The 12647-nt window shown below is 39.3% G+C and overlaps 3 protein-coding genes across 4 annotated transcripts in view; all 3 read right to left on the bottom strand.

Annotated features, from left to right (window-relative positions):
• Window positions 1–2022, bottom strand: part of LOC118408873 (adenine phosphoribosyltransferase-like) — a gene marked incomplete in the record, with an annotated part of 3564 nt that extends 1542 nt beyond the window's left edge. The window contains 3 exon segments of the mRNA XM_035809734.1: window positions 407–510; window positions 1148–1262; window positions 1878–2022. Of these exon segments, the coding sequence (XP_035665627.1) occupies window positions 407–510; window positions 1148–1245 (202 nt within the window).
• A 2315-nt stretch (window positions 2023–4337) lies between these two features.
• On the bottom strand, window positions 4338–10215 carry LOC118408870 (translocon-associated protein subunit alpha-like). 2 transcript variants are annotated; one of them, XM_035809727.1, is made up of 10 exons: window positions 10026–10215; window positions 9054–9193; window positions 8220–8322; window positions 7762–7889; window positions 7202–7333; window positions 6950–7029; window positions 6524–6602; window positions 5800–5899; window positions 5326–5520; window positions 4338–4947 (listed from the first exon to the last, which is right to left on the bottom strand). In XM_035809727.1, the coding sequence occupies exons 1-9, from the start codon at window positions 10090–10092 to the stop codon at window positions 5453–5455; spliced, it is 897 nt and encodes a 298-aa protein (XP_035665620.1). In that variant the 5' UTR covers window positions 10093–10215; the 3' UTR covers window positions 4338–4947; window positions 5326–5452. The 2 variants fall into 2 exon arrangements, with proteins under 2 accessions (XP_035665620.1, XP_035665622.1); XM_035809729.1 differs by having other exon boundaries at window positions 4338–4951; window positions 5330–5520.
• A 560-nt stretch (window positions 10216–10775) lies between these two features.
• Window positions 10776–11888, bottom strand: LOC118408874 (peptide deformylase, mitochondrial-like). The gene is made up of 2 exons (XM_035809735.1): window positions 11274–11888; window positions 10776–11142 (listed from the first exon to the last, which is right to left on the bottom strand). Exons 1-2 carry the CDS (start codon window positions 11848–11850, stop codon window positions 10985–10987), a joined length of 735 nt encoding a protein of 244 aa, XP_035665628.1. The 5' UTR covers window positions 11851–11888; the 3' UTR covers window positions 10776–10984.
• Between the last annotated feature and the right edge of the window lie 759 nt (window positions 11889–12647).

Raw genomic sequence — 12647 nt, 5'->3', positions numbered from 1 at the left:
GAAGAGCCAACAGTGGACCGAAAAGAAATCCCCTGGCCTCCAGACCTGAAAGGAAGATCAATTTGTTTCTCTCTATTACACATGTACACTGTTGGACTCAAAATGTACACTGTTGGACTCAAATTAAGAAAGAAAATGAAAGAAAAAATACATGATATGACAATATCTCAGTGAATACAATGGGTCACGAGGTACATTTCTAAAACAAACCATCATCATGGCTCTTTCCCCGCAGTCAAGGAAGTGAGGGACATAGTAGTACTAAAAGGCATGAACCTTTATAATGTATGTAAAGTATTGTGGAACCACTGCAATGTTAGATTTACTGAAAAACACTGAAGAACAGGAAAGCCAAAAACTCTAGGCAAACGATAACTCAGCGGGCATAATTGTAAACTCGCCTTACCTACAACTACATCCACTTTGATTCCTGATTCTTTGACATGCTCTTCCAGCAGGGCTACAGAGTCTGAGAACACTTCAGGGTTCTGCATGATTGGCATGATATCCCTGTGAAAGCCAGAATACATTGTAACAGTAAATCCCTCTGTGTGATCGTATGGACAGTATTGATTCACCAAGCAGAAATGATTTTTTTTTTTACAAATGTGTGTTTCTTGGTAGTGCTTTGCTTCCAAAGATGAAAATGTTAAATGAAAACATAAAATTGAATCATCCCCAAAATACAGTTTTTCTATCAATTTCAATGATTGAAAGCCTGCAGCATTCAGCCAGTTGCCAAATCCTGAAAAATCTTACACAGTATAGAATGGAAACTCTGTATCATGTGTATTTGTGGACGTTTCTGCTTCTATCTTTTACATGTCTACCTACGGATGCAACTTACATGTAAAAGATACATTTTGTAGAAGCAGAAACGTCCACCCATACAGAGTTTCCATTCTATGCTGCGTAAAAGTTTTCAGGATTTGGCAACTGGCTGAATGCTGCAGGCTTTCAATCATTGAGATTGATAGAAAAACTGTATTTTGGTGATGGTGGCATCAAGGAGGTTGACTTCCATCAATACAGAGTCTCCAGGACTTATACAAGTGGAAAAATTACTAAATGCAGTACTTCTGGTTGTAGTCTTCATATATTTTGTCGTCAGATAAGATTGATGGGATAAAATTTCCATCCAGCTTACCAGAAAAGGATCCCTGGCTTGGGGAAGTCTGGGACGGTGGGTATATTGGCCTTCAGTCTGTCGATCCTGGCCTGTTTGGATTCGACATTTTCAGCCATGTTGCTGTTGTCAGAGTCTGAAAATTAAAATCAGCATATATTTGAAAACTACAGGATGCGAGAAGAAGCAGTCATATGAACCCAACTGTTAAACACATTTAACAATTTAACAAAAATGTCTGAAAGGGAGAGGGGATGAGGGACAAAAGGTACACTATACGCCATTCTGTATTAAATTGCTGCTGAATATCCCAACATTTTCAGCATTGAATCTCACTGAATCTCTGTAATTCTGTTTGTGGTTTAATGACTTAAATGAAACGTTGACGTAAAAATCACCCAACTTGAGTACTATTTGCATTCATCTGATAAAGTAACTAATATTAGTTAATTAATCAGATGAATGCAGTTAACCGTTACCAACTATATAGATATAATATAATATAACGTTATAACATTAGAGCTCTTCCCTACTCTAGATTTTCTTTACACATATATGGGACACGCTTTCTCTTTCTCTTTACGCTACCGTAACAACTTTTTCAACAACTACCGATATGTCTGGCTGTTTGTTGCATGCCCATATATTTATGATTTTAAACTTTGAACTATGCACAGGGGAGGGGGGCAAGGTGCAATTTAATACAAAACTTGTAACCTACCTGGGCGGTTTAATAGCGTAAGAAATTTACCTGGATCTATGTCGATTGAAGTGCTCACCTGGCAGGCCCAGATCGTAACTTTGTATGATGAAGAACTCGGCGTGGAGTTATCTGACGTGGCTATGATCACACTACTCACTGCTGTCAGCGTGGGAAGCAAAACCTGATAAGTGAAAGTGCAATGACCTGATTTGACCTATTTTGCATGCAAGCCTGCTTACCCAACGACAACGTACTGTACGTACTAAACTCGGCACAAAAGGTTTGGAATATCAACTTGGGCTGATCATATTTCCGTTGTTTCTGCATCAATTTCATCTTGTTATATATCAAAAGAAAGCGTGTGGTTTCCTTTCATATGGTATCAAATGCCTCATGACTATAAATTCGTGGAAGTCGCACCAGGGCTGCTTACGTCAGTGGGTCATCAAAAAAAGTGCCCAAATTTCCCTTCTTGTGTTCAACCAAGGAGGTTAAAAAAAACACTGTATCATCCTGCTGGTATGGGTGCGGGTGTCAATGATTCAATCTATCATTTTTCACATATTTTTTGGTATACAGAACATCCAAGTTTATCTTTAACATTTGAGTAGAGTATATGTGCCCTTTCGGCAGTTGGATGACCGAATCAAAATGCGGAGGCGGCAAGGAGAATGTCACACTGACTGTCGCACGGATAGAGCGTAACAGCGCCAAATTTGCGCACTTTTTTGGTGACCCACTGACTTAAAGCAGCCCTGGTGCGAGTTCCACGAATTTATAATCATAAATAAGTTTGACACCATATAAAAGGAAATCACACAGCTTTCTATCAACATATAACACGATGAAATTGAGGCAGAAACAACGGAAATATGATCAGCCAAATTTGATATTCCAAACTTTTTGTGCTGAGTTTAGTATAAAAGGTGGGGGAGCTCGTCTGATTGCTGAAAATTAAAGCCTTTTCGAAATGGCTTCCGTGGTTCTGCTCATGCTAAATATCAAACACAATACAATGTACCTGATCCAAATCCACATTTTCTTCTGATCAAGCTTTTTTTATTCTTTAGGCTCAATTTTGTACATCTGGAATGAATACTAACATAGCGCATTGTACACCAATACAGGCACTTCTAGGACATAACCTTACATATCTAAGTCAAGTGGATATCATCATTCAACATCAAACTGTTTCTATTGAGTTTGCTTTCTCCCATGCCATTTTGCTTGTAATTTGATAAAGTGATGTGAAACTATACTAGTATGCAGCGCTCTTGTAGCCTCATAGCTATTACATGTATAAATAATTGACTGAACTTTGACTTCAAATTTGTAGTGTGTACATTGTGTAGTAACGCAAGGAAAGGTATTGATTTTATATGTTGTCAACGCAGCAGATTATCACCAGATCTTATAAAAGTTACTTTGTTACACAAGAATCAAGTACATGTAGCATAGTCTAATTAAGTTATTACATCAAAGATAAGCTTCAGATATATTTCTTGCTAACAGCATCAACAAAACATTTGGCCATTTCAAAGGAAACGAGCAACAACGTGCAACATTCATTGCCCCACTTCTTCCCAACAGCTGCCACATGAATACAATAAACAAGCAACTTTGTCAGTTTCTCACATAGTTGCAATTCTACTGTATGCTTCGTAAAGTCTAGTAGTAGCAGGTAGTGGATTTCCATGTAACCAACAGAAAAAGAACAGCTAATTTCAATTGATTGTAAGAATTTCTTTAACATTTGAGCTTCTGAAACATTCTCTTCCCTTACCTAAAACAAACAACTGTTTATCGCAAATGTTACTTGCAAAAGGTGGTAGTCAAATCCAAAACTACTTTTGCACAAATATTCCTTTACTCGTATATGACAGGTTGACAAAGGTTCCCATTGCACAAAGAGATTGCCATGTTAACTCTTTTTGCACATAACAAACACTGGTCCATTTCCAGCTACAGCATATTAGTTGACCACCAGGATATATCTCAGTATCATTTTTTGGAAAATGACCACATGATGTATCTTTGCAACTAAAATGGCAAGTGGCAATAGGTTCATCTTCACATCTTTTCAAGTGTAAACTTGGTGCCATACTACATCTCGATTGCTCCAGATTAAAAATGATTGTAATGGAGGTCAGACAGAACATGACATTTCTTTCCAAACTCCGGTGCCAGTGCAAAATTTGCTCTTGCAAGTGCAAAATCTGGCTGGATCGTGCATCATTTGGGCAAATACAAAAACAGTGCTGTCTGCTGTACTACAGTACTACTAGTATGTGGTTACCTCTTCTCGCTAATCAACATTTCTAAATCATGAATAAGCGCCCAGAATAGACACAGCTAAGATCCATCTGGTTTGGCACATTACCATACATTGCAAAGTCACTAGGTGACTCAGCAGATAGCTTTTCTAACCAGACTGTAAAAGCATGGCAGTGATGGCACATAAACCTTGGAAGAAGCTGTTATGGGTGTCAAAACCAAATAGCAATTTTATTTTTTCAAGTTTCCCGATAGATATTTCATTTCTCCAGAATTTTATTTCTCCAGAATTTTCAATGGTACAAATTGAGTATACAAAATATCAGTACATATACTACCTGTTTTATGCATATCTAATTTCATTTCTATTAAAGCATTTAATCTATAGAGATTTGATCTTGGTTTCGATTTTTTCTATCAAACATAGGGGCTTGTGCATGTATAATTGTGGCTGATAAAGAAAAACCTCTACACACCAAAAAGAAGTTGCCTTTTCCAACAAGGAGATGTTTCTTCTGCATTATTCTAATACATATCTTCTGCACAATGTTTTTGATGTCCAACCATAACTACTGAATAACTCAAAAATGTATGGCACTATTTTGATCATCAGTCAACTGTTTTGGAAATCTAAAAAAAAATTTTTTTCACACAAATCTTCTTGAGAGGCCTGAGGATGTAGCTACTAGTTGTATTCAGTTAATATGGTGCAATATGTTTGTGCCATTTGAATGACAGCATTTCTAATGGAAGCGATCTGTCCAATGTATACTAGGTGTTTGTTTCATTCAACAGTACAGTGCAACAATAATGGAAAGCATCCAAAACTGTAGACAGTTATGCTTATACACCTATCTCACGCGGCGGCCATGATAGATTGAAGACGAGGTCAATGTGGCAAATTATTTTTAAAATCAGCTTCCATTTAGGGTTCCCCCAAACCACACAAATTTTCACAACATAAGATCAAATAATAAATATTATAACTAGTGTTATGCACCGAAAGATGTAGCAATTTAGAGTAGCGTAGACTGACCCCATAGTCCCTTAAGAGATGCAAAATAGAAACATAATAATGCAAATATTTGACGGACATGCAGCCAAATCTCTTATTGGTCAATTTCGTAATTGGTAGGCTATCATTGGTTGAACTGCTAATTATGATGGACATGCCCCATTGAACTCGTTTTCGATCTATCATGGCCGACGCGTGAGAAAGGTGTATATGAGTCTTACTTAGAAACAAAGAAAACAGACACCAAAAGCATTGTGTGGTGGGGAGTGTAAATTTTACTTATAGCCAACCATGTTTAAAAATGCACAGGGTTATTCCTTCTCCGGTTTTGATGTTATTTCTCATCAGATCCAGTTGCTCTTTTGGTACGTCTTCTGGGAGATCGCCTTGGGGAGGTCTTGTCTGTAACAACAACACAGAATTCTAAGTTAATAGTTATACTTACAATAAGTTTCCGACATAGTGGTACAGATGGCAGCATGACTTTGCCTACTATTTACCCGAGAACTGCATTTCTTTTTATGTTGTTAGTAATTTTGCAGGTACAGTTTGTCCTTACTCTCTAAACTACCTCAATGTTCTGTTGGCATTCCTATTGTTAAGAGATACATATCTGCAGACAAAATGTAAATGTATAGCTAAGGTCTGGAAGGTTTAGGATGTGGTGAGCTAGTGACTTACTCATCTGGTCCACAGTCTCCTTAGGGATCCAGTCAAAGTCCACATCAGACTGGTTCTGAGTACCCTGCTCAACAACCTGCTTCTTGGCTGGGCGTTTCTTCTGTACAAAGACAAAGACACACTCATCAGTACATCTGTATATATGATAATATCATAATATCTGGTATATTTGCAGCCAGTAGGAACCCAATATTTGGGTAATGAGGCTGATTTACGTGGTCGAGGCACCTCCTCAAGCACATATGAAATGACAATAAACTGGATACTCTACTCAAGTACAGTTATGACCCTGGGCAAAGATAGCAGAATTCTGACCATCATTAATCTTTTGACTAGCCTGTGTTACATAATCTCACTCTCAGAGGCTTGTTGGGCCTCCACCCCTGACCAATGAAGAGGTTACAAGAATCAGTAAAATGACAGCTCATCTCAATAAAGGTCTTACTTTAGTCACAGGTAAAGTAATAACTATAAATACAGAAATGTGACTGTTCAGCCCATCTGAGAATGTAGATGTTTGCTGTCGATAGTAGGTGGTTTCCAACTACCTGTCTGTTGTGCCAGAGTTTGCATTACTGTACAGCATGTGACTATGGCTCGATCATGAACTCAAAACCACCAGGAAAACTCCATTTTCTCCAATCCTTACCCAGTACTGCACACTTTAATCCCCACAAACTTAAATTTATTTACTGTATTTATAAAAGCTGTAATGAGAACTTACACCCATGGATGCCATTAACTGTTGCCCACCAATGATGAGTAGCACCACTGCAGCTGCCAAGAATATGTACAGGAAAAACCTGTGAACAGCAAAGGGTCAAGATGTAAATGCTCACATTTCTCATCAAGTAAAAAGCTGCATACATTTTCACTCACTCACTCACTCACTCACTCACTCACTCACTCACTCACTCACTCACTCACTCACTCACTCACTCACTCACTCACTCACTCACTCACTCACTCACTCACTCACTCACTCACTCACTCACTCACTCACTGTAGAGTGAGTGAGTAAAAATTATGAAAAGTAATTTAGCCACTGAACTTAAATCACTTTATCAGAGACAACTTTTCAAACGTGGCCATTTTCAACATGTTTCATCTACTCTTTCCCCCCTCCCGAGAAAACAAAGAGGAGACTCACATTTCTCCATCCAAGCCCTCATCCAGCTCCACGACACTGATGGTCTCGTTGAAGACAGCATCAAGGAAGGGATTTCCATCCTATATAAACCACAGCAGTTAGTAAACCTTATATGTAATATGTAATGTAATGTAATGTAATACATAAGTAATATGTATGCTTCTGACTTTGCAGTCTGAAAAGACTGGTAGAATGGTACATTCTTTCTTGGGATCATTAAAAGTGCTGTGACCATTCACAAAACACACTTACAGCATCCTTGTAGTTGAGGGCAATGGTCAGACCGAAGGGGCGGCCTGCGAATGGCTCGGCAGCAGTGAACAGGTACTCGAAGGAAGCCTGAGTGTTGGGCTGGACCACGGTGTTGAACGTGAAGGTGGTGAACTGATGAAAAACAACATCAACACTGTATGTTATTCAGCTGGTTTGGTAACTAGAACAAAATGCAATATTCCATGTAGGTATACTGCATAATCAAACTCAATGAGGGATGTATATCTAATAAAAGTCATTGTAAGCAGCTCAACCAGAAGAGAATACAAAGTGAGTAGCCACACAAGACATGTTTGAACAGAATACCTAATAATGTTACATGATCTACTACATCTGCTACAGTACTAATGTTGCATGTATCTAGTAAACCTCAAGGGACCTCAGGTTTTACGCTTTTTCTCCCCATGTTAATAATCATTTCATTCATTTTTCATTTCATTCATTAGACTACCTGCGTTTGGACTGCTCTATCCTGAATAAAGGATGTTTTAAAAAACAGACGAGAGGCAATATGGATAAGTGATTTGTACATTACATACATTCTGGATGTAGAAGCTGTAGTCCTGTGGGTAACGGAAAGCTCCCTCCATGCTCTCCACAACAAAGTCCTTGTCACCTTTGTTGGTGAAGCCAACCAGAACACGCACCAGCTTAGTTGCTGGGATCTCTGGGGAGAGAAAATTACGTTGTTCATTAGCACGAAATATTGTTTGCTTTCTACAAAAAAAGGAAGAGCAGCAGCAATGAGATAAAAAGTATATAACTGTTCAAGGATTTCATTTATATTACGTGTTTAACTCCCTTGTCAACTCTGTGGAATACAGCAATTGTCTTCCATCTACATAGGAGGATACTCATAAAAGGACACTGAGAAACAACAACCAATTCTCTCAGTTCAGATGTAAAACTGATTATTTCACAAACAACGCCTCACCTTACAGTGTTAAGTTCACTAGAAAAATGGCATTTATCATGCTGTTAATAACAGTGAACTTACGCTGGTCCAGCATGGTGTTTGTAGTGGTGAACAGCACAGTGGTGTCAGCATCAGGGGAGGCCTTCAGTGGCTCTTCTTCCTCTTCCTCCTCCTCTTCTTCTTCCTGAAACAGTCATTTGTTCTATTTGTGACACCAATGTGATGTTTCACTATTCCTGCTTTTTCCTTTTTAGTGCTGCTTCCTTGCTCTTATTATTCCCTACCCCAGAGGATGGAACAACGGAGGCCCTCCACTATACTCCTGGCCCAGCTCCACTATATAACTTTTGAAATTTAGTGTGTTTCTTGGTTAGTTTTGCTAAAATTAATGAAGATTGACAGATTTTTGTGCCAAGTGGCATCACTTTTCCAGTTGGCATTGTCTGCAAAAACTTGTGATTGGGCAATGATCAAAACAATAGTCCTTTTGCCACTTCACAACAAAAGACTCACTATAACATATTATACTTGTAGTATTTGACACCCTCTGTAATTGCAAAATGAGCCCATTTTTATGAAAGAGTATCTCGTTGGTTCGGGTTATTTTTGCCAGCCCCTCCACTACACTAAAAAATTCTGGGGAGAACCCTGTATCTCATGCATATTGTAATTTGTAGGTTACACAAAATCTATCTTGTTAAAAGAGCCACTACCTGAATGTGAGCAACTACTACTAGTATGTAGAGCCAAATAATTTGTTGGATTAAAGGAGTATGGAGTAAGTAAGATTAACGAGTACCAATTCATTCATTCATCATCTTCCTTTTTTGAGGTGCAACTCTACAAACAACCTCATCGCAAATAGAACTTGACAAGTGAAAATGAGATACTTCAGTGTTGTTGACAAGTACATACTGTTTCAGCTGCAGCTGTTTCAGTCCCTCCTGTGTCCTCGTCAGATTCCGTTTCCACTTCAGCCTCATCCTCATCCTCCTCATCCTCACCCTCTACAACATCCTCAGCCTGCTCCTGCGCCATAGCAACGCCTGGGCCATCTGAACATGATAAGAAAAATGTTGCTTTCAATTGTAGTTTGGAGACAGGGAGTGGAGGGAGAGACCATTAGACAAGTAAGTGGCCAATGCCACTGCCCTGGACCAACAACAAAATTCCACAGCCTTGACCCCCCCACTGGGCCCAAGAGGTCCTCTAGGAAAAGGCTAAATATGCCAGGGTTACACACTACAAATAAAGTTTATTGATTAATCTAGTCATTGAAACAGAAAACAAAAGGTAATCCCTGTCAAGACAAGCTACAATCATGTAAGAAGCTCCACATGCTATTGTAAGGATTCAAGAAGTGTGACTTGGTGTGAATACTTAAGTCCTGTGCTGAACTGACGAGGAGCAAAACTTGCTACGTGGCAACAAGCGAAGCGTTGGGGCGGCCTCCATCACTAACGGGCATGATTGGCTAATGATGACAAAGTGCTGAGTAAGGTTGTAAAGTTGTCCCCAGGCTAGTAAACAGTTTTCAATTCCATTCCTGAATGACTTTCTGAAACCATATGTTACAGGCAAAATTATGTTGTCTATGAGGCAAGTATGCCCGTGAAAACTTGGATCCAACAAATGTTGGAACAGCTGATCGCTGTAAACATATGAGAACACGTCATATCTTTCAAGCAATTTTGTCCGTAGCTAAAAGTTACCCAGTGCAAAAACTTCTCAGAAGCGCTGAATACTTATGAATGCGTGCGTATACTTTAAAGACCCAGTAATTCTTGACAAAAGTGCACCTTACTGGTGCATGTAAAGGGACTTTGTACCTGTTCAACTTGCTTTCTTACCCACCCAACCACCTGAAAATACGAGCGAAAAAAATACCTGCAACGAACACCGATGTCGGCAAAGCGATCAAAAACAGCAAAAGTAGTTTCGGTAGAAATGCCATCCTTGTAGATTGGTGAACACCGACCTATTTAAAGGCCGATGGCAACGGATTGTAACGTTGCACTTTTCAGGTGCGTTCGCGCAAGATGGCGTCCAAAGCGGAAGAGGACACGCAAGCGGAAGTACAGCTGACCTGTACCCCGGAAATGCAAACCCCCTCATTAGACTATACCATTTGGAAAATCTAGGGGTCTCTTTTTGTCGTTGTGATATCAAACCAAGGACGTTATATCAGATATGTGATATAACGTCCTTGATCAAACTAATACATATACCACAGGAAAGTAATAAAGAGACATCGTGCAATATATTATTCCACACACAAGCAATTACACACACAAGTAATTACATGGACTTTGAAACTGTAAGGTTAATGTTAGAATGTGATGTGTTATGTTGTTTACTTTTGTTCATTCACATCTTCTTTGTTCATTCTCATCTTCTTTGACATTGGACTTGATCAAAGCAAGGTTATAGCCTCCGTGATGTACCAATGTACATTAGCAGGTCCTATCTCCCTTTAAAAGTTTAATTATAGTAAAATCATTTCACTTGAACTAATCTACAGAAGAAGATAATAACAGTAAACAAACTATTTATGACCATTAGCAGGTGATGCTCAAAAAAGCTCACACTATACCAGCAGCCTTGCCTTCAATTAATTCATAAAGACATATGACAACATGACATTGAGCAAAGATTTTATTCATATATGCACTCAACTCATTGCCAGAACAACTTTGTATATCTTCTGGGGGTGTGCCCCCTAGCCAGCTGTCAGCCAATCAGAGAATCAGCTTTACAAAGAAAACATTTTAAATAGAAGATCTAGCCTTGCATCTGCTTTTAAATTGAATTAAATGCCCAAACTCTTGACAACTTTTGCCCCAGAATCAAAAATTTTTCCTTTCCCAACTACTGTCAATGAATGTCCTCGAGTCCATGATGTCGATATACAGGTCTCCCCGTAGATGCTCTACTTCGTGTTGCAGAATTCGGGCTGGCCAGCCTGTCACTTGCCATGCAACAGGCTTCCCCTCTCGGTCAAGGCCTGGACAAAAGAAAAATAAATCATGTTTTTCTCAGCAACATCAAAAAAATCTAGAGCAGAAAATTAATTAAAAGGAAATATGAAATCATTACTTTGAAGCTTGCAGCATTTGAAAGCACTGCATTACTGACCTGTGATAGTTACACCGTAGTACCTGGGCACATTGGCCTGATATCCTGGCAGACTTTCACAACCCTCTGGGAACACTACAGTTGAGTAGTCGGTCACCTTCAGTTTGGGGTTTATGAAGATCTTCAGTGGGAACTCTTGCATTTCTCGAATTTTCCTGATTTCCTGAGGCACGAGGTCCAACTGTTTCCTGGTGCACTCCACTGCTATTATCTGTAGTCCAACGCCTACCTGTGGCGCACTCAGTCCAACGGCTCCTTTTTTTCTCATCACCTTGACTAACTGGTCCAGCACTTCCTGCGTTTCTTTACTTTTGATATTCCTGTTATCAACGGCTAAGGCCTGCCCACGCAAAATTGGATTACCTACAGGTACCACAAAGTCATGGGGCGGTTTTGATGGTCTTCTCATCACTGAAAAGCGGCCAAGTTTACCAAAAAGCCACGTAAATGTGACGGAGGCTTGGTTTTTGGTGATACTCCACATCGTTGGTGCACGTGCACAGGCAGTGGTACAGAAAACACGAGTCAAATTCAACGTGCGTAAACTTGCGGAAGTTCTTATCATTGTTGATGCCATAACATATGTCACTCGTCACTCGGAGGACTTAATACTAATCTCACCACGTTACAAATGCCCTAGTTTGCTTCTCTGATAGCAAAGTGAAAGTCACGTCTGCACATGATGACCTCCTTGGTTTCATTCAATCGTTCTTCTGTAAACTTTGACCTCAATATGTTTTAGGTGTTCAAAAAAAAAAATGCCTGTTTGTTATAAACTTATAGTACCATTCTAAACAGAGTAGCGGCTTTTGGTACCCATCATTGATGCAAAAATTGTAAATTCTATATCATACATGCTGTAGTGAAAATTTGTCTAAACATTTGAAGCAAGATCTGGTACAGGGACTGAAAATAATCAGGCAGTAGACAGGATCAGTACGGGCATCTGTTCACCGAGAGAACATTCACCTATCCTTCGCACTCAAGAAAATACACACAACTGCATAGTACAGCTGTTATACTTTAGAGGTTTTACTTGTGAATGACTTGCTTTTATGCAACCATGCAGTTTTTCCCAATCGAGTCGGGTGCAGTGATGATTGCCCTGCCCGTGTTTGTGGGGTTTGTGATCATGATCTTCATGTTGTCGCCGTTGATCTCACCACGCCCTATGAAGCTGAATGGATCCCATGTCTTGGTGAGGCAACTAACAGTTCATTTAGATGTTACATAATGTAATGTAACGTGTAAAGTTAATTTTGGGATGCCCATATGATTTAACTGGTACACGTGGATCTCATTATTCCTCGTGCAATCTATAATCAGTTTCCATTACATAAGTATATTTCAAGTATTTGTTATAAATCTTATATC

The sequence above is a fragment of the Branchiostoma floridae genome, unplaced genomic scaffold (genome assembly GCF_000003815.2).
Source record: "Branchiostoma floridae strain S238N-H82 unplaced genomic scaffold, Bfl_VNyyK Sc7u5tJ_477, whole genome shotgun sequence".
Classification (NCBI taxonomy): Eukaryota; Metazoa; Chordata; class Leptocardii; order Amphioxiformes; family Branchiostomatidae; genus Branchiostoma; species Branchiostoma floridae.
Note: the sequence above shows the minus strand (reverse complement) of the source record. Positions and strands in the feature narration are given on the sequence as shown.